The following is a 20,154-nucleotide window of genomic DNA, read 5'->3' on the forward strand; positions in this document are numbered from 1 at the left end:
AGGGAGTCAGTCTAGACCAAGAAACAAACAAGACCAACATAGTTTAAGTCCAAGTCTTGCGAAAATGACACCTAGACCTAGACTGAGACCCCCAAAAAAAGCGAACGAGAGCCAGCATTGTACCTTGATACTACTATTCGACACCAGGCCAGGAACCCAAAAGAACCCTAACCCTAAAAACAGCAGAGACCGAGACAAGATACAAACCACAGACGGCTAAGAAAGCACCCAATACCCAAGAGTGCATCCCTTCATTTTTGCATCTTACTTATAAATGGAAAAATTCTCAGCTAAAGGTGGCAACAGATTTCGATAGAAGGGATATCATGGAGAGGGTCTCAGGACAAATCCGGGCCACATATCGTCAGAGAACTTGGTCAAAAAGTTACTGTTACATTTTAGAATGAGTTATGGGTGACTTAAGAGTGTCCTCCAAATCCTGGGTCGACGTAAGCTGGATAGAAAATTCACTGTCCACCCATTTGTCTGATATGGGACCTAGTTGGATGCCAATGGGACCAACCACAGACACATTGGCATCGTTGAACCTGCCCATGTTTAAAAAAGGAATGTGTATTTTATAGCTAATGGTAAGGGTACATCATATATGATAAGGTCAAACTCTATAGCTTCACACCCCAATGGAAATGTGGTGCTCCGTATGTCCCTTATCTTAATAGTACTATTACCATAGAAACATCCATCAGATACAAACCCAGAGTCAACATTCAAAGAGGGGCCTCTCTCCCGACGCACAAAGTGGAGCAGATGATCACAGTGGGTGGAGAGTAAAAGGTCCGGCCACCTGCTGGCCACGTCCCGTCTCCGTGGCGGTAATGAACAGAGACAGCTTGGGGACCGCCCTGCGAGACCCGTGTCCCCCCCACTCCCCAGTCTCAGAGCCAGGGGGGCCCTCGGGTGACAGGGGACGCCAGAGATGTTCGGCGGGCGCTGACAGCCGGGGTCTTACCTGGACTCAACCCCGGGCCAGGATGCACGAAGACAAGCCCTGCACACAGGAGTGTGTTTTCAGAGCGTTCACACACACATGCGCTGACCCGGTTGTAATTCCTCCAGCACGCGCCCGGTGACAGCAGCAGCTGCGGCCGCTACGCCAGACAGATGAAATTTTCATAACTATCTCCTCCAACTTCCATCCTCACCTTCAGGATAATTTATGACCTGCCTGCCAGCCTTGAAGAGACAATATGCTGGCGATGAAATGAAGTGTTCCAGCGGTGTAGGTTATAATTAACACGGGAGGGTAAGAAGGATGTGTGTGTGTGTGTGGGTGTGTGTGTGTGTGCACATCACCAAGGGAGGAGGGTGTAGGGGCGGCGGCGACCCAGGTGGGGTGATGAGGTAGATCAGGTGTGTGTGTGTATGACGGTGTATTACATACTGGTCATTACTCCGTCTAATATTATGAGATCAGCAGGTGATTTCATTTCAATCTGCACACCCAAGGAAAGTATGCCAGATGCAATTTAGCTTTATCATCATTAGCTCGGGTCAACGGGGCAGCGGATTAAGCAAAGACGCCCAGATGTCCCCCACTCCCATAAACCCACCATATAAAGCCACCAAAAATATACATTTTCTCAAGCTGGTCCTGGGTCTGACCGGTGACTCCTTCCATTTGGACATGTCGATACCAGCTCACAAGGGTTGGTAATACTGGAGGCGGTTGTGAATAGCTTCCCGGGATCTACTCTAGGCCTCTTATGGATGGCCATCTTCTAACTGGGTATTCATATCATTATCCAGAGAATTTTTTTTTATTGCAGTTCAGGGTCCAGTCGCCGCCCAAAGATTGTGATCGTGGTAAGAACTGGTAAATAAAGATCCTTCACCTTCCCTTCACCCATAAACAATAACCCTAGATTGAGAACCATGGTTCAAGACCTAGGAGAGACCCTCACAGTCTCTGGAGTCTGCAAAATGGCATATATAATCTACGAGGTAATCCTTCACCTTCTAGACATACTTAATACGTATTAGAGAATGAATGAATACCAATGAAAACCCGTTTATTGCCAGTGTTGTATTTATAACTAGACTACTTATTAGCGAGAAAAGTCCTATTAATGCTTAAAATCAAATCAATACAACAACTTTTGGGGTTCAAGAATTCCGGTCCCGAACCAGGGTGTCTTGGACTGGTTCTGGTCCGTGATAAAGGGTTTGTGACCAGGATAAAGAACTTTATCTGATTTCTATTTTAGTGACTATTATTTCTACATCTTGGTGCCATCATTAAACCGGACCATGGAGTGGAAAGGTTCGGAAGGACCCTTGCCCTACAAGACGACTTAACACATGGAAGGTCAATATATCCGAAGCCAAAGAAGGTCTAGTTAGTAGGGTTAGGGTCTGAGGGTTTGAGCCAAAATTCTTGAACCCCAAAAGTTGTTGTATTGATTTGATTTTAAGCATTAATAGGACTTTTCTCGCTAATAATTATTCTACCAGAACCAGTCCAAGACACCCTGGTTGGGGACCGGAATTCTTGAACCCCAAAAGTTGTTGTATTGATTTGATTTTAAGCATTAATAGGACTTTTCTCGCTAATAAGTAGTCTAGTTATAAATACAACACTGGCAATAAACGGGTTTTCATTGGTATTCATTCATTTCCACTCCATGGTCCGGTTTAATGATGGCACCAAGATGTAGAAATAATAGTCACTAAAATAGAAATAAGATAAAGTTGTTTAACCCGGTCACAAATATATCACGGACCAGAAACAGACCAGGACACGGTTGGTTGAGGACCGGTGTTGTAGGTAGCCAGGTGCACGAGCAGCAGTAGGATGCCATTAAAATTCAATGACAAATTCTTCAAAGCCATTCCGGATCCAGGTGGACACCACCAAATACTACAATAAATCGTCCCTTGTACAGACGCTTGTGTTGCTAACGCCTTAGCAACAAGGAAAACACAACCACTTGAATAACCTTTAAACAATGTACACAAGTTTACAATGATATTTCACTGATACACCAATTGGATACACATACAAGAGAAGTAACTGCTAATAAGCAGAATACTTTGCTCACATGTGGATCCTAACATGCCAAAGAAAGAACACCCGGTCTACGTTAAGACTTTTTGAACCAGAGCTCAGTTTGGTCATGGATAAAAACACTTGAAAGTTTCCAGGCCTAATATAAAGTTTATCTTTAGGGATTTAGTTCTGATATCTGACAAATAACCAACTCTAAGCTTTTTTAACAAGGGTGTGTTTCGCGATCACGCCCCGTGTCCCCTTCAAGGAACAAACCATGTTATTTTTTTTAATGCCGTTTATTCCTTGCCAACACATTCCCGCCAAATCATACTCTATCAGCTCTCCGGGATGTCGACTCGGACCACAAGGAATGTCCTCATTTTCTTAACTGGCAGTAAAACGGGCAACAAAACCCCGTTTCTCTTCACCACACACACTTTTTCAAACACAAATCTTGTTTCCATATTAAAATGTTTAACAGGCATCTGTCTCTGCGACAAGTGCGTTTAAATATTTGCGGGAGGATTTAATGGCCCTTTAGAAACTTTTCCTTTTTCTCTCTAATTTGGAACGAGGCTTGGTCGTTAAAAAAAGAAGGAAGGGAAAAAAAGAAAAAAAAAGAAGTTGTTGATCGCTCGATCAAGAGATTGATACGGATTATATGACCGCAGTGTGAGAAAAGAGCAAACGCCTTCTAATTACTGTCTGAGAATCCCTGCATATTTACACAAGCAGAACATGTTTGTACAGTAAGTGGAGGGTGAGGGAGCAGCTAGCATCATCCGTCATCTCCCTCAAAGCACATTCCTACATGTAGAAGACACGCTCGTGGACTTTCCAGCCTGGAAGCGATAGCAGGGGATGAGAGGAACGATCGCCGCGATAACAGCAGCTGCCGAGGTCACGACGTCGTCATGCATAACTGAACCATTCGCTCAACCCGGGGTGGGATCTTTGACGAAGAAATTCATAATTTAACAATCGCAACCAAACGGACCACGGTTTTTTTTTTCCGGGCTCTCGCTGGATACACATGTACCTTGTCGGCGAGGACCACACAGACATGTTTTAGATAAAGACAGACAAATTAGACGACAGCGTCGCGGCCTAACCGCCGGGCTAGCGGCTAATTACAAGGCTGGCCGGCGATGAAAGAGACAGATGACATGTCCTTATTTGTTTTCTCCCACCGCAGAGCGAGTAAACACGGGGGGCCGGCACGACAACTTGGCCCGTATCGATGAGGCGTTCACCCGCCTGTGTCGGGCGGAACATCCCACAACTGTTTACTGTAATCACGTTTGTTTTTGGTGTGGAATGTGGCGATGATTAAACTTCTGTCGTCAATAACACGATTACTGGTGTACTATTTTTCTATTTCTTATTGCGTTTCTGCTGCCGTTACTTGAAATGAACCCCCGTGAGATTAATAATGTACAAACAAAATGTAAGGTAAGGTAAGGTAAGGTAAAACTTTATTGATTGAAATTGTTTTTTTCCAATAGCCAGCAATTTTTCATAAACAATAAAAAATAAAATAAGAAGAAGAACATAAAGAGAACAAGATGACACCATCTAAGTCTAAAGATAAAGATAAAGAACATAGGTCAAAGAAAAACAACAAAGACAAAGGATACAAAGACTAACATAGAACAGAACATCCAGATACTTTCACTCCACTCCTGCCCCCAAACTCAGAATTGTACAATTTAATAGCCCGAGGAATGAATGAGTCCCTGAGTCTATTTGTTTTGCACCTGGGTAGGAGCATTCGTGCACTCATTCTGCTTCTCTGCTCACTGATGACAGTGTTCAGAGGATGTAATGTATATTCACTTATCATTTTAGACAATTTTAAAGTAGTTGTAACTAAATCATTTAATTATCATGACTTGAACATGTAGAAAATGAACATATTTTGAATAACAAAAACAAATATTTATGTATAATTAAAGTCTTTTTTTAAAAATATACTAGTGCACTACTTTGCAAAACTATAAATAAATGTATATGTATTTATTTTAACCCAAATAATTATTTCTCATGATTATTAACTAGAATGAAATATAATTTGAGTTTGGAGAGAAGTACAAGGGCATATTCATCATACTACCATAATAGAATAAATGTTTTGTTGCATGACAATGAGTGATAGATATAGAAATACTTCTGTATAGTTGGAAAAAAATGTTTTGAATTATCTATTGAATATGACATAAAAACACAAATAATTGATTTATTGTAAGGAAAGGCAAATGTTGTATTGAATGTGTTAAAAAACAATAGAGATTCTGTCTAGAAACATGGATAGACGTTACAGTTACGTTAAGTGAATGATTGAACTTCTGTCGTCAATAACACGATTACTAGTGCGATGACTGAATGAAATATAGTTTTTGTTATTGTATGTATGGGTGCTTACAACACAATTTTTCTATTTTCTATTACGTTTCTGTTGCCGTAACTTGAATTTAACCCCCGTGGGATTCATAATGTACAAACAAAATGTACATTTACTTAAAATTTTAGTCAACTTTAGAGTAATTGTAACTTAATCATTTAATTTTCGAGACATAAAAAAAGAAAATCGACACATTTTGAATAAGAAAAACAAATATTTATGAATAATAAAGTGTTTTCAAAACATAAACTACTGCACTACCCTGCAAAACTATAAATAAATGTATATTTATTTATAAATCTTTCACCCAAATAACTATTTGTCATGATATTAATTTTAATAAAATATAATTTAAGTTTGGAGGGAAGTACGAGGGAATATTTCGTCATACTACCATAATAGAATGCATGACAATGAGTATTAAATATAGAAATACTTCTGTATAGTTGAAAAAAATGTTTTTAATTATCTTTTCAATATGACATAAAAACACAAATAATTGATTTATTTTAAGGAAAAGCAGATGTGGTGTCGAATATGTGTTTAGAAAAAATAGAGATTCTGTTTAGAAACATGGGTAGACGTTACAAAGTATTTCTTATAAAGAGGTGTGAATATAAACATGATGTACTATTGTGAAATGTACTAACTGAGTCAAATTCTAATCATAAAAAGGCCCATAGTTGTGAACTTTACCAAGATACATTCTAAAACCAGAGTAGAAGTCAAACTTGACTTGTTCTAAACGTTAAAACAATATTGCAAACTCAATTTTATCCTCTTTAATTCATCACCTCCAAGAACTGGAAAAATGTCTGTCTCTGAAAGTGATAATACACGAGAAGATAAAAATAAAAATCCAGAAGTCAAAGCTCAAAAGCGAGACAAGGAGAGGTCAACGACTCTCCGAAACCACCTCCTCATCTCCATGCGGTGAAAGACAGCGTCACATTGTGGCGTCGCCGCTCCATCAGTGTAATTGAAAGCACAACAGATGTCCTGAGAGTGTTTAAGGAACTTGAATCGAGGGCATTAATGTAATCTCGGGGCCGTGTTGTCGCTCCATTACTTAGACTTTCAAAAAGTCATTCAGCAAATTAGACAAGGCTGTCCTCTGTCCGTCTTAATAGACGGGACAACACTGACGATGTTTCCAACTCCCATCTGGGACCGGGTTCTTCCATTGTGCCCCTAATGCTTTGTCCCCTCCCCAGCGAAGCAATGAGGGTGGGATGTAAAAAAAAAAAAAGACAAAGGAAATGTCACCACTCTTGGAATGAAGTGCGAGCCAATGAGGGTCTCCCTGCTTCTTTTCAGGGGTCTCCTCGGAGATGAAGCCGGCGGTGGACAACACCAGCGGGGTCACCTCCAGCCGGGCACCGCCGTGACTCCGGCCCTCGCTGACCTTTTGGTTTTGATGACAGACTGGCGTCTTTTGTGGGGTCCCGTCCAGGTGAGGACAAGAGGAGAAGACAATGCCAGGAAACATAAAGCTGGAAGAAGAAGGTCCAGCTAGGGAGGGGGGGGGGGGTCACAGGTCAAGCCCCGGACAGCTGAGTGACGAGCGCAGCTGTGGACGTGAAGGACCTCCGTCCGGGGTCCCCTCGTACCGTGTCAGCTGATGATGCCTTTTGTTTTTGGGATAAAGACCTGAGAAGATCTTAACGACTCGGGGAGAAGTAATAAACACGAGTCGACAGATGTAGTGAGCGCACATCTATCACGCTGACACACAACCACTGCAACGATACGACACACCCGCTCAAGATGTTGGACGTCAGTGAGGTCATATACAAATGTGAGGCTCAATTCTGTGTCGACGTTTATTCACTTTTCTATCTTTTACCTCCTTCTTCAGCAGGATTTACTCGCTCCTGATACATTTAGATTCAGTTATGTTGAATCATCTGTTCAATCCTAAAGCAGATTCATGCTAATGATGGAACATCAAAAACACCACTTTAGTTTGTAGAAGAAAAGGTTGTTTTCAAAAAATGTCTATCAATCAATCTATCCATGAATCCATTCATCCATCAATCCATTAATCCTTCCATTTATCCATCCATCTATCCATTCATTCATCCATCTATCTATCCATCCATTTGTCGATCCATCCATCCATTTATACATGTATCCGTAAGTAAGTAATTTGTCTATCCATCCATCCATCCTTCCATTCATGTATCCATCTATCTATCTATCCATCCATACATTTCTCCATTTATACATGTATCCATCTATCCATCTAACCACCTATCCATCCATCCATCATTGTATCCATCTATCCATCTATTTGTCCATCCATCCATCATTGTATCCATCTATCCATCTATTTGTCCATCCATCCATCCATCCATCCATCCATCCATCCATCCATCCATCCATCCATCCATCCATCGAAATAATCACAGATGATAATCGGGAGGCATAAAAAGTTGAATTTTTCTTCAATACAATAGATTTTTTTCCCATGCAAAGAGTTTTTTTTTTGTGTGTTTTTGTTAACTTCTTAACTAACTTAACCCATGTACAAGGAAAATCTTACCCAAAATGTTTATCTTAAAATAAACTGAACATAACTTTGTAGTTCACTTAAAATATTTTCATTGACTCTCATTGTTCAGAATTTGAGAAATTTCCAGAACAAAGTAAACTGTGCCTCATACCTGCTACTACTTTCAGCCATGAAGAAAAAAAAATGGACAGAAAGAAAATTCCCCAAAAATGTACACTTTCCTACATTACTTGAAGCAAACATCTGACGGAGCATCTCATGTTGGTTCCGATATTGTGATTTCTCGTCATTCAGTAAATCATTAAACATAAATAAATTAATGTAAATATTCGCCACATGTAACTTCCTGTCATTTATATTTGATTCAAGTGTAGCTGAATAAAGTTATACCGTTGCTCCTCGTTTATTAGGTGTTCAGTATTACACAAGCAATATTTAAACTAATACATTTAATGATACATTACTGTCCAAATGAAGTGATTATTTGAGATGTTACTCAAGAGAACGTATGACTACAGCCTAAAAAAACACCAAACTACCGTCTACACTCTGACAAAGCCGACAGTCCAGACGCGGGAGGTTTACCAAGTCGGGCACAAATCTTACTCGGGTCATAAACACTTCCGCCTGTCGCCCCCCCCCCCCTCTCCTCGGAGGTGAGTCGGGGTTTGCACTCTGTTAATCGTTCACTTCAGGCCCCTCTCTTTTTCAGGCTGGCCCACTGGAGAACAGAAGAGAGGAATGAAATGGGGTAGTAAAAGATGTGGCTGGATAAAAGAGCTGGAAGAAAAAGCTATACAGAGGGCCAGATGGGCACCTTCACAGTCCATTTATCAAACCCAATGTGGCCCGTCCCTCCCCTCCCTGCTGCTCTCATGTCCTAAACCCCCATGTAATTCTGTAATGATTTTCATTATCATATAATGACCTTACAAAGCCTACAGCAGTTTGCATGGTCAGTACAAAACTCGCAGCTGTTCCCTTTAGTGTTTGCCCGACGCTTGTGACAAGCTTTTCTGGGTCGCTCTTTTCAAAACACCGTCGGTCAAAGACGTGATCCCCGGGCTCAGGAAGTTCAGGTCGAGGTCAATGCATCATAACCCCCGGGTGATGACACCGATGACGACTCGTTTGAGGTATTTTTAGTCAAAGGAAACTTGTATGCGTGCATCTCTCCAGTGTAGAGTATCAGGTGCCTTTGGTTTTTGATGAGAAAAATAAACAGAAATCATATGTTTGTTTGGCAAGAATTGGAAGATGTTTAAGGACTTTAACACCTTGACTTTACATTTAAATGCAGAACATTAGTCTTAAATCTCAAGTAAACACTGAATAGATTCAATATGAGTCACATTCACCTGATAGACCGAAAAACATCTTATTTCAAGAAATTGAAGCTTGTAAATAGTCAAGAATTATCTTCCTTTTAAGTGAAAATTCTTGGAAATTCTTATTTTTAGAAACTTTGCAATAATATGTTAATTACTTTATCGGCAATATTTTTTTATATTAAGTCTTATTAAGTAAAATATGCATTTATTCTACTTCTTAATTACATAAATTCACAAGTCAAATGGACAAGTCCATCTTATCTCAAGAAATTGAAGCTTGAAAATAGTAAAAAATAATTTTCCCATGAAGTGCAAAAATACTACTTTTTGAATTTTTTATTTAAAAAAACTTTACAATAATATGTTAATTATATCAACTGTATTAAGTCTTAGTTCAAGTAAATCATTTATTATTCTACTTCATAATGTGATTAATTCAACCAACACATCCAGAAAAAGTATTTGTTTTAAGATATTTAGAAAGAAATAATGCCTAAATTACTTTTATATAGTTATAAATTCTGCTAATTCTGATATTATTTTAAAATAAAGATTCATGATTTAATTAAAAAAAACTTGTCACTCTATTTCAGGATTCTATTTACTCTTAAAAAATGCAATTCTGGTCTATTTTTTGTCTTGAAATACTGTAAAACAAGACTTTATTTCAGGATGTCAGGTAAATTATTGTCTCATATTTAATAAAATCAGGGACTTTTGACTATAAACAAGACGTACTCTTATATTTTAGTTTTTTTAAGTGTAAAAGTAATTCTGGAATCATGTTTTCTTTTTAACAAAATGTGAATTAATTTACTGGCAATATTTTTTTAAACTGTATTCAGTTTTATTTCAAGTAAATCATGTCTTATTCTACTATATAATGAGATAAATTCAACCAATACATCCAGAAAAAGTTCATAGTTTAATATATTGAGAAAAATAATGCATTTATCTCTTCTATAAAGTTAGAATTTCAACTAATTCAAATCAAGACTTGATACAATAAACTTAACTAGTGTTTTTCTCACTCCATTATAAAACAATTCTGGTCAAATTTTTTTCTTTAAATACTGCAAAACAAGACTTTTTTTTTTTTTTTTTTAGGAATTTCCAGGTAAATGTGTCTCATATTTAATCTAATCAGAGACTTTAACTTATATTTCAGTGTAAAAGTAATTCTGGAATCATGTTTTTCTTCATAAAATATGATTTTATATACTCGACTTCAGGTGAATGAAGATAATAATCAATATTTTATCTCATAATGACTTAAGTTTCAGCTCATATCGATCATATCACCAAGTTTTAAAAAAAAAACTGTTCTTTGCTGATTCTCCTGTCCTTTGTTTTGTTTTTTTTCCCCTTGTCCTCACGACTCGTGCAAAAACTCTCTGAACCGCCGCCCTCTCCTCATATTAATCCATCTATTTCCCGGGCCACTCAAGGGCCCTTCACCACAGGGACGCGGAGGGCGGCATCTATCAAAGAACTCACCGTATGCACGGACGAGAATCCGGTTACTGGAAAGACTCATAAGAATAAAGAAAGATCTCATAACTTTGTTGTGAATGAATGGACTGCTGCTGCACGCAGGGCGATCCCAAACATCACTCACTCTGAGTGCTTATGAAAAACCACTGGTCACTGAGCGCAATTTTTCTTTCTCGACTCCTTTTTTTTTTCTCGCCGGTGCTAAAAAAACGCCCCGGAGGCAAGAAACGAAAAAAAGGGGGGAGAGAGCGAGCAGGTCTCTGCTCCAGCTCCGCTTTAACTGGTGTTTAAGAAACAAAAGTCAGCAAGAAACTTAATCAATCAGTGCTGGTTGTTTATGTTTATCTGCCTTGAGCGAGCCGTCATCAATCATGCTTTTTTTTTTCTTTTTTTTTCAAAGAGCTCAGCCATTCGCCGGGGTTCGGAATTGAATGAAAGCATGAAGGAAGGAGCCATTATTATGATAAAAGTCCGCCTGTTGTGCAGGAAAACCTCGTTAGAACGGACCAATCGTCGCAGGGAAAGTGAAATGAATCAGCAAATTAATTTCAATTGTACTTTTCGGTCGAGTGCTTTTCGTGAAAACAAGTCTCTCTGTGATAAACAACGGCGAAAGAAAAACAGTTGTTTGTACAAATGTATGACTTCATTAGTTTTTTAAGAAAGTCAAAAAGTGGATTGAAAGATGGAGGGTTCGATTTTTAAAGTGAATATGATGGTTTAGTTTTGGTTTCAAATATCCTCCATTACTATAACTAATATTATTTCTATTTTATAAAATATGTATTCAAGCTTTTTAGTCCACAGAAATATCCTTGTTATTTGGATGAATACAGAAGAAATACATCTTTCTTTTTTCTTTAATTATTAATACGTTATAATTATCTTGAGCCCAACAATCATACACAGCTTTTTTTCAAAAGGTGTGTTTGTGTGTGTATTTGTGTGTGGGTTTGTCAGTGTGTGTGTTTCTGTGAGTGTGTCGGGGTGTGTGTGATTTTTGTCAGTGTGTCGGTGTGTGTGTATGTGTGTGTGGGTTTGTCAGTGTGTGTTTCTGTGAGTGTGTCGATGTGTGTGTGTGTGTGCATGTGTGTGTGATTTTGTCAGTGCTGGTGTGTGTGTATGTGTTGGTTTTCGTTAGTGTGTTTGGTAGTGTTTGTCTGTGTGTGTTTCTGTCAGTTGTTCTAATAGTTTTTATTGTGCATGTGTGTAGGTTTATCAGATTGTGTGAGGTTTTTTTTCTGTCAGTGTGTTGATTTCTGTGTGTGTGTATGGGGATGTGGGTTTGTCAGTGTGTGTATATGGATTTTTTTTGTGTGTGTTTCTGTTAGGGTGTGTGTACACGTGTGCAAAAACGGTTGCCTTCGGAAAAACACTAAGTAAATAAGTCACTATCGTGTTTTTTTCCGTTATTATACAATATTTGACTCAAACGTGTCCAAATAAACCTGCCTCTCGCCCCGAGGAGCTGGGATAAGGCCTCCAGTTTAAGTGAATAAGCGGATAATAACATTTCCATCGAAAGGTTTGCTCACTGCAGCCTCACGATGGAAGTCAAAAGTGAAATATTCTTGATCTAAAGACACATATTGGACGAAGCGCCAACGATCCCTCTGATCAGAACCAGCGCTCGTCACTTAACATAGCAGCTCGGCCATGTGTTTTGTTTTGTGTAAATGCTATCTGTTGACAGCCACTTGAAAGGATGACCTCTGGCTTCTCGTGAGTGGTGTGTGTGTGTGTGTGTGTTCCTCCAGCACTGATATTTAATGTGGCTGATGGCAAAGACGAGCTATCAGGAGCAGCTGGAGTTCAAACACATCGTGTGGGACGCTCGCCCTCCTCGACAACTAATCTAATCAGTCTCTCGCTGCCGATAGAAAAACCCTTCGCTGACAAGGACGAAGCACTTCCTGTCCCGGTGTGATACGGCGAGTCGAGATCTGAGGGTCAGAACCTGGCAGAGATTGTAAGTTGCATTGTGGGTGGTAGGGCGACAAACAACATAGAAGGCGGGGGGGGGGGGGGGGGGGGGGGGTGATGATGATGATGATGTTTGGGGGGGGCGGGGCCAAATGGTTTCTAGCTTTCAGCACCTGACGCTGGAATGTGCCATCAGAGCTTCCTTGAGAGGCGGTGGGCGTCCATGCAGCAGAGCAAAGGTGTGTCAGAACAGCGTGTTTACAGGGCGCATATGGACCGGACGGAGCCCCGGGGTCAACCAGAGGGGACGTCACAAGAACTCACGAAAAATAAAAAACTAAATAAAATAGCGACGCAACTTAACCGACAGCATCATTTTCAACACATCCTTCATAACAAAGACTTTTTTTAATCATCAACTGTCATTTTACTCCGACCAAGGGAGTGAAAAAAGTGATTTTAAAAACATTTAGGAATGCAACTTTAAAAACTGATCACCTTTGTTCTTAAGAATAGAAAAAAAAAACTAAAGTCAACTTTTGGAATGTTTAAAAACACTGAGAAACTAGCTCGCACAGCGTTTTTAATTATTTGGTTTTTAGGCGTGCTGTGACCCTTAGATTGTATGTCTTTAATAAGTATTAGGCATTTATTTGTAAATCACTGTACACAGTGAACCAGGTCAGTTTATTTTTACGCCAGGAAAGTAAGTGAGTAAGTACTTAAGAAAGTAATGGTTATTTCTAAAGCCAGGGTCACAAAGTAGAACTAATACAAATATAGTAAAGTTTATCCGGTGACTTGACATAATAAAACAACATGAATTTTTAATTCAGTGACGATGGTCGAACTTTACTTTTTTATAAAAATTATCATGAGTTTATTTTCATCTTCAAAACGCCAAATCAGCTGTTTTGATTGACAGCTGACTGATCAAATTAAATATTTCAGTGCTACGACTTAATAGGAGGAGCTTATTACAAATAAAAGCGTCCCATTGGTTCTTTTACAATCAGCTGGACCTTCACACACATTGTTTTCTGTGAGCGTGTAGTGTCAATAGAGTTGTTAATGTTCTTATATTTACAGAATTAAATAGTCAAAGATGAACAAAGATCAAAGTTATATTTGACAAGTACAGTCCCATCATCTTTTCGTCTATTTTTAATTCTAGGGGTCTTTTATTTCTCTTAATTCATTTTTTAAATTAGGATGTTATTGTTATGTATTAAGGTATTTTGCTGCAATAGGTGTTAAACTGTAGGATAAAGTAGTAGTAGTAATTATTATATTATTTATTATCAATAATTTAATAATAAATATATACAAAATTAATCTTGAAAACCAAGTGATCTTAAAAAATACAGTAACCGAACAAAGAATTAATGAACTACAATATTTTGATTCCGAAGTTGTCTTGATCAAATACCTTTACGGTTTGAGATTTAAGATAAGTTAAGTCGACCCACTTTATAATTGTTTATTTTTTTAATCGTTGCTGACTTTGCAATTTTGAGTTTGTCTCGGTTTTGTTCTCGAAGTCTACTCATTACTACTTCAATAAAATCTAAAGTAATTGGTCTACAATTATTCTAACAAGGCCAAAGTATGCAACAACGACAAGAAAAAAGTCTAGTAAGTCAACAGTTAGTTTGTGTGTATTTGTGTATTTCTACGAGACACTGCGGTCGACTCTGTTAAGAAAGACAATAAGCAACGAATGGAGACATGGTTTACGCACACATGCCAGTGTTTGTGTGCGTTCGCCAGTGCTGAAGGGCGAGTGGTTGAGAGAAAGAACAGCTAAAACAACACAGATGTGTGAGTGTGTGTGTGTGTGTGTGTGTGTGGCCCTGGCGTATCTGAATGAATGGCCAGTGTTCCGATCCATTCGCTCCTTATCTTGCAGGAAGGAAGTGAATCCACTTATCCCAGACGCACGTGTCGTCGGGAAGAAGCTTTGATAGCTTCTCACTCAAGGACCCGAAGCGAACATCAAAAAAGTGTGAGTGAGTTTGTGTTCAACAACAACACTCCAGATGTTCCAGGATCATGCCTCGGTTACAGACAGGTGTTCACCAGTTTGTTGTTAACGGTAGAAAAGATGAACTGTGGCCTAACCTGTCCCTCCACGTCTGCCTCTCCTGTTGTCTCTCAGTCAAGGCGGCCAGCAGGATCTCGGCCATCTCTCTCCTGCCCTCCTCGGCCTGGCCTTCTTCTTCTTCTTCTTCTTCCACTCGAGCCAGGGACAGCATCGTCTGAGGACCACAGGTTTCAAGTTGAACTGACAAGATCCCTCAAAGATAATCTCAGACATCGATGTTTTAAAAGATGTGTTGATTTGTCGTAATTCACATATTTGAAATGACAGATTTTGGGAATTTCTTTAAGGATATTGCAAGAAGAATGAAACAAGTTGTCAACTTAAAGGTTAGATATTCCTGAAGAAGACATTCCTGAAAAATAAATGACAAAATCAAAATACATTTGACAAATAACAATCCAAAATATTAAGAAAGTGTCATAGTTTAGAATAAAGAAAGTAAAATCTGGTGAATAATGTACCTTACAATTGCCCAAACCCTGAAAATCATTGTTATTTAATATGTACTAAACATGGTATACAGTTAATGAACATTGACCTATTGACCTTATGATATAAAAAGTAGCCCATTGGTTCATTTCCTAACTTGTAGGGTGGGACTGGTACAATCACCTCGACATTCACATTTACATGTTCATCTTTTTTTGTGACCATGTGTTGTCAATAAAGAATAAAATCTCCAAGAGGTCAACGAAGAAAAACGTTATATTTGACAAGAACTATGTGACTGAGTGATGAACTGTGACGTGCGAGTCTCATGACTCTCTGGTCGAAAAATATATTTAAAAACAAATAATAAAAAATAAAAAATAGTGTTAAACGTAGGATTATAGGCCTTACAATTATCTAAAGATGCTAAAATTCTGAAAATCATACCTGTTAAATAAGTATCACATTTGTTTACATTTAATTTAAAGTTGAATTCTCAGGGGAGGGGAAACTTCACCACCTCAAAGCCCCCCTTACAATTTGCAAGATGACATTTGGTAAATCTTCTTTACTTAGTATCATAAATATGGTTTAAATTCAATCGAAATTAGACTTATTTGAGTTGTCATCGGGATCTTTTTCCCACCGTTATTCCCCCTCTTTCCCTTGACCTGATGGAGTTGCATTGCATTGCTCAGATGATTTATATACGTTTAAAACCTGGCATCCCTTCTATTAGGTGGAAAAAAAATATACAATTTTGACCCCTGGCATATCTGACGCAACTGCGATGACCTCGCCGGTCGTAATGTCACGATTCTCTTGGCGTACCGACAGCGGTTCAGTTCGAAACCGCCAACATCTCAATTAAAACACATTAAAAAGGACGACATGTGTTTTAATACATTTGGCAGCAGACGATGAGTAACTGCTGCGGATTCCATTGAAATACTCTTGTAAACATTTACGGCTTAATTTTCCTCATCAATATTAAACGAGATGAAATCAAGCGGGAGGAAAGACTCGACTTCGAGAAGCTTCTTTTTTTCTTCCTCCTCTTCTCCATCCTTCAGTTCCATTAGAAGATCCCCGGGACAGCGTCGTACAGCGAGTCTGGTATGAAGTCAGTTTCACATCAGAGGACGGGCAAATTACACCCAATATTAGAGTGTGAGTCAATTAATCACGTCCTGCACAGCGCAGTGTAATGTGCGAGTATCCCCCTGTTGAACATGAATTACAGGCAGGCTTAGAGTGTGACGTGGCACATCAGCGCTAATCTGAGACATCCTGGCAAACCTTCGCCTCCAAGTCCTCTGCAGCCTCTAAGCCGGTTGAGAGGGAGTCAAATGAAAAAGGATCTGGCAGTCCAAATTAAATGCAGCGCTGTCAGCCGCACTCAAATCCCCGTTTCCCCTCTCCCTCGTCTTCTCTACCCTTCACAGACTCCCCTCTTTGAATATCCTTAAATGCCCCCCCCCACCCTCCTTTCTTTCTTCACTTCTGAAAAGTGATGGATCTGTAACTCTGACTGACTCTGACGCCTTGTTAAGAACAGTCTCTTCCTGTCATATGCACCAGTCGAGCGCATTCATTCTCCCCCCATTAACAGTCGTTCGCCTCCCGAGTCATCCAACACTTCTTCTTTTTTTTTTTTAAAACCCCACAATGTTCAGGAGCCTTCATTTCTTCTCCTCTTCATCCTTTCTTCTAATCCATCCCTGACAATCTACCTGTCTGTCTCCATTCACGTGAAGCCGGGGTTTGATTGTCTCCGTGTGTTTTCCCGGCGAGCGGCTTTTCAAACAGTTACTTCTGAGGGTGTCAAAAAAAAAAAAGATGGTGGCGGCGTCGTGTGACTGATTACACTCGACTCCGGGCGGACGCCACGAGTCACGGTGAACCGGGGAAGGAGCAGCCGGTGTTTCCCGATGGAAACTGTACATCTTTGTTTGGATCAAACTCGGGGCAGAAGAGTTTATCACGACCACGTCTCTGTGTGTCAGGAGTAAGTGGCAGTTATGATACATAGATGAGGCTCGAGTGAAGACGGAGACCGGCTTGAACCAGGAGAATCCAACCGTTATTGCGTATATTAGGTTTAAAAAAGTAGGTTTTTATGGCAACTCAAAACAAGTCAGGGATCAGTGTCTAGATATAGCAACTCTGTCCAAAATTAATATCTTGTCGCCCAAGGATGAAAAAATAACAGTTGAAAATGTATCTTTCATGATTGACACATTAATAAATTGCATTAATATTAACATAAATTGAAGGAGATTTTGTTTGTAGTTTAGATTGAACCTATAATTTAATAGTTGTTGAAAGCTCCATTTTAAATTATCTGGGTTTTTTCCCCAGTTATTCTATTAAAATTTGATTCAAAATTCATATTGAAACATAGTTATTGTATTAATATATAAGTATATTTCATAAGCTATAGTCTCTTTAAACTTTGTATTATGAAAACAAACAAATTTAACTTTTTTTTTTACATTTTTAATAAATTTACTAACATGTTATTCAAAACAAAAAAGGGCGACCATTTTTTTTTTAATGTAATAGTTTGTTTTTATTTGGCTTTACATCCAAACAAAAAGTAGTATATCAGTCAATTATATATTACTATATCTATTTTGTGATTAATTAGAGATAAAGAGTATTTTTTCATTTTACTAAACGTCTTATTAAAGTCAATTACATTTTCAATGACTTTGATATGTCCGTTATATCATTTTTGTTATTAATCTTAAGTCAAAATATAATATGAGTTTTAATAAATGCTACTTTCTATCAGTGGTTTCTGTTTGATGTTTATTTGAAAGTAGAAAACATAATAATTTGAGGATTCTTACGATGTACTTAGGGTGGTGTCGTATTCTTATATCAAAATGACTACACTGGGCTGCCGTTTATTAAATAAAAAGTCTCTTTAGGGAGCACAACTCCCAAAAGAAAGTAATATTAGTTGAGGGTTTCAAATTCAACACATCCAGATGCTCAAGATTGTCGCTCTCTAGTGTTGGGACATGAAGATAAATAAAAAATATAAGTCTCCTACATATTTATGACTGGATAAATGGATAAACAAACAACAAAATATGCTTTAAATATATCATATTTATGTAAAATAGTTTCACAATGAGAAACATTATCTATTATTAGAATGCTGGAATGCCAAAGAGCTGCGTAGGTGTCACTAAAAATGAGATCCTTTGGCTTTCAAGTACTCCGTGAGCCTCGCTATCCACCTCTAGAAACAAACAAATCAAGCTTGTTTCTTTGTTAAAGCCGAACAATCCCCATCTGCCAACCTCTCCATGCAAACTTGCTAGATATTTGTTTGTGTACCAGGGGTGTGTTTGTGTGTCATCCTGTGTCCAAACGACTGTGCGTTGAGAGAGTCCTTCAGGGTTCGCCCTCGGGCTGATCCCGGGGCCATTCAGACACCCCGTGGGTTGTTTACTGGTCAAGTCTGGCCTGGGCTCAGGCTGAACGACGGCCCTTTATCTCCGAGCCAGTGTTAGCACTAATCAGTTCCCTTCTCCCGGTTCTATTGACCGTGTGATGGCAGTAGCTGTCGGCGAACCCTCGGCCTCCCTCCGCCCGACGCTGACCACAGATGTCCGCCTCGCCCCTCGTCGCCACCTCCAGGTGAACCGGAGGACGAGCCGGATCGGATGCCCCATCATCTCGAAACCAAATACCCACAGCTACCCCCTTAAACGTGTATCTTCAAATTTACATTGAAACTGCTGAGAATTCCGCAGATGATGGCGCCTCAACCTGGCCGGAGGGCGGCCCGGGGCGGCTCACCAACACCTCTCGCATGGACCGCAATTTAACACCAACAAGCATGTGTCTATTCCATCACACAACAACACGCCAGTCACAGCGCTGGATGAGAAACAGGCTGTCGAGTAGACGATCACGTAATGATGCGCGCTAACAAACACTGCAGAGGCCGAGGGCGAGGAAAAAAGAATTGGTGGGTCGCGGAGCTGAACTGAAGGTTTGCACTCTATAAAAGATTACAACCAGCTGACCACCAGCATTTTAGAAATTGTTACCGCCTCACGAATGCTTCAGTCGACTGAAAAGAGAGCTTCGGGCAAACCGGAGCGCCCCAGAGAACATGCACTACTGCTGGGGAACTTGAAAAAAAAATGAAATTAAAGAGATAGCAAGTGAACAAGATGGTGGAAACAGTAGAAAGGAAAAGTACTGACATACCTTCATAGGATCACAGCATATAGTCGAAACTACTTCCATGATTCAAGAATTGTGTAGGAAAAGAAATGTACTCGGAGATTATCGCACCTACATTTGAGTTCAGCAAAATATATATTTTTTAAAATGTTCTCATTGTATTTTAATCATTTGATCGTTTAGTCGAGGTTTATTTGCCATCAACATTTTTAGCAATCCAGATGATCCTATCTACGTATCCATCTATCCATCCATCTACGTATCCATCTATCCATCCATCTACGTATCCATCTATCCATCCATCTACGTATCTATCTATCTATCTATCTACGTATCCATCTATTTACTTATCTATCCATACAGATAGATAAAAACATCTATCTATCTATCCATCCAACTACCTATATTCTATCTATCTATCTATCTATCTATCTATCTATCTATCTATCCATCCTTCTACATATCCATCTATCTATCCATCCTTCTACATATCCATCTATCTATCCATCCTTCTACATATCTATCTATCTATCTATCTATCTATCTATCTATCTATCTATCTATCTATCCATCCTTCTACATATCCATCTATCTATCCATCCTTCTACATATCCATCTATCTATCCATCCTTCTACATATCCATCTATCTATCTATCTATCTATCTATCCTTCTACATATCCATCTATCTATCCATCCTTCTACATATCCATCTATCTATCTATCTATCTATCTATCC

General features: G+C 39.1%; 1 protein-coding gene across 1 annotated transcript in view; it reads right to left on the reverse strand.

The window, feature by feature from the left end:
* fto (FTO alpha-ketoglutarate dependent dioxygenase) overlaps positions 1–20,154 on the reverse strand; it is a 203,606-nt gene that overhangs the window by 102,523 nt on the left and 80,929 nt on the right. The window contains exon 8 of the mRNA XM_087793536.1: positions 14,796–14,932. Coding sequence (XP_087649662.1) covers positions 14,796–14,932 — 137 coding nt within the window. The remainder of the gene's footprint in view (positions 1–14,795; positions 14,933–20,154) is intronic.

The sequence above is a fragment of the Callionymus lyra genome, chromosome 6 (assembly GCF_982586985.1).
Source record: "Callionymus lyra chromosome 6, fCalLyr1.hap1.1, whole genome shotgun sequence".
NCBI classification, from domain to species: Eukaryota; Metazoa; Chordata; class Actinopteri; order Syngnathiformes; family Callionymidae; genus Callionymus; species Callionymus lyra.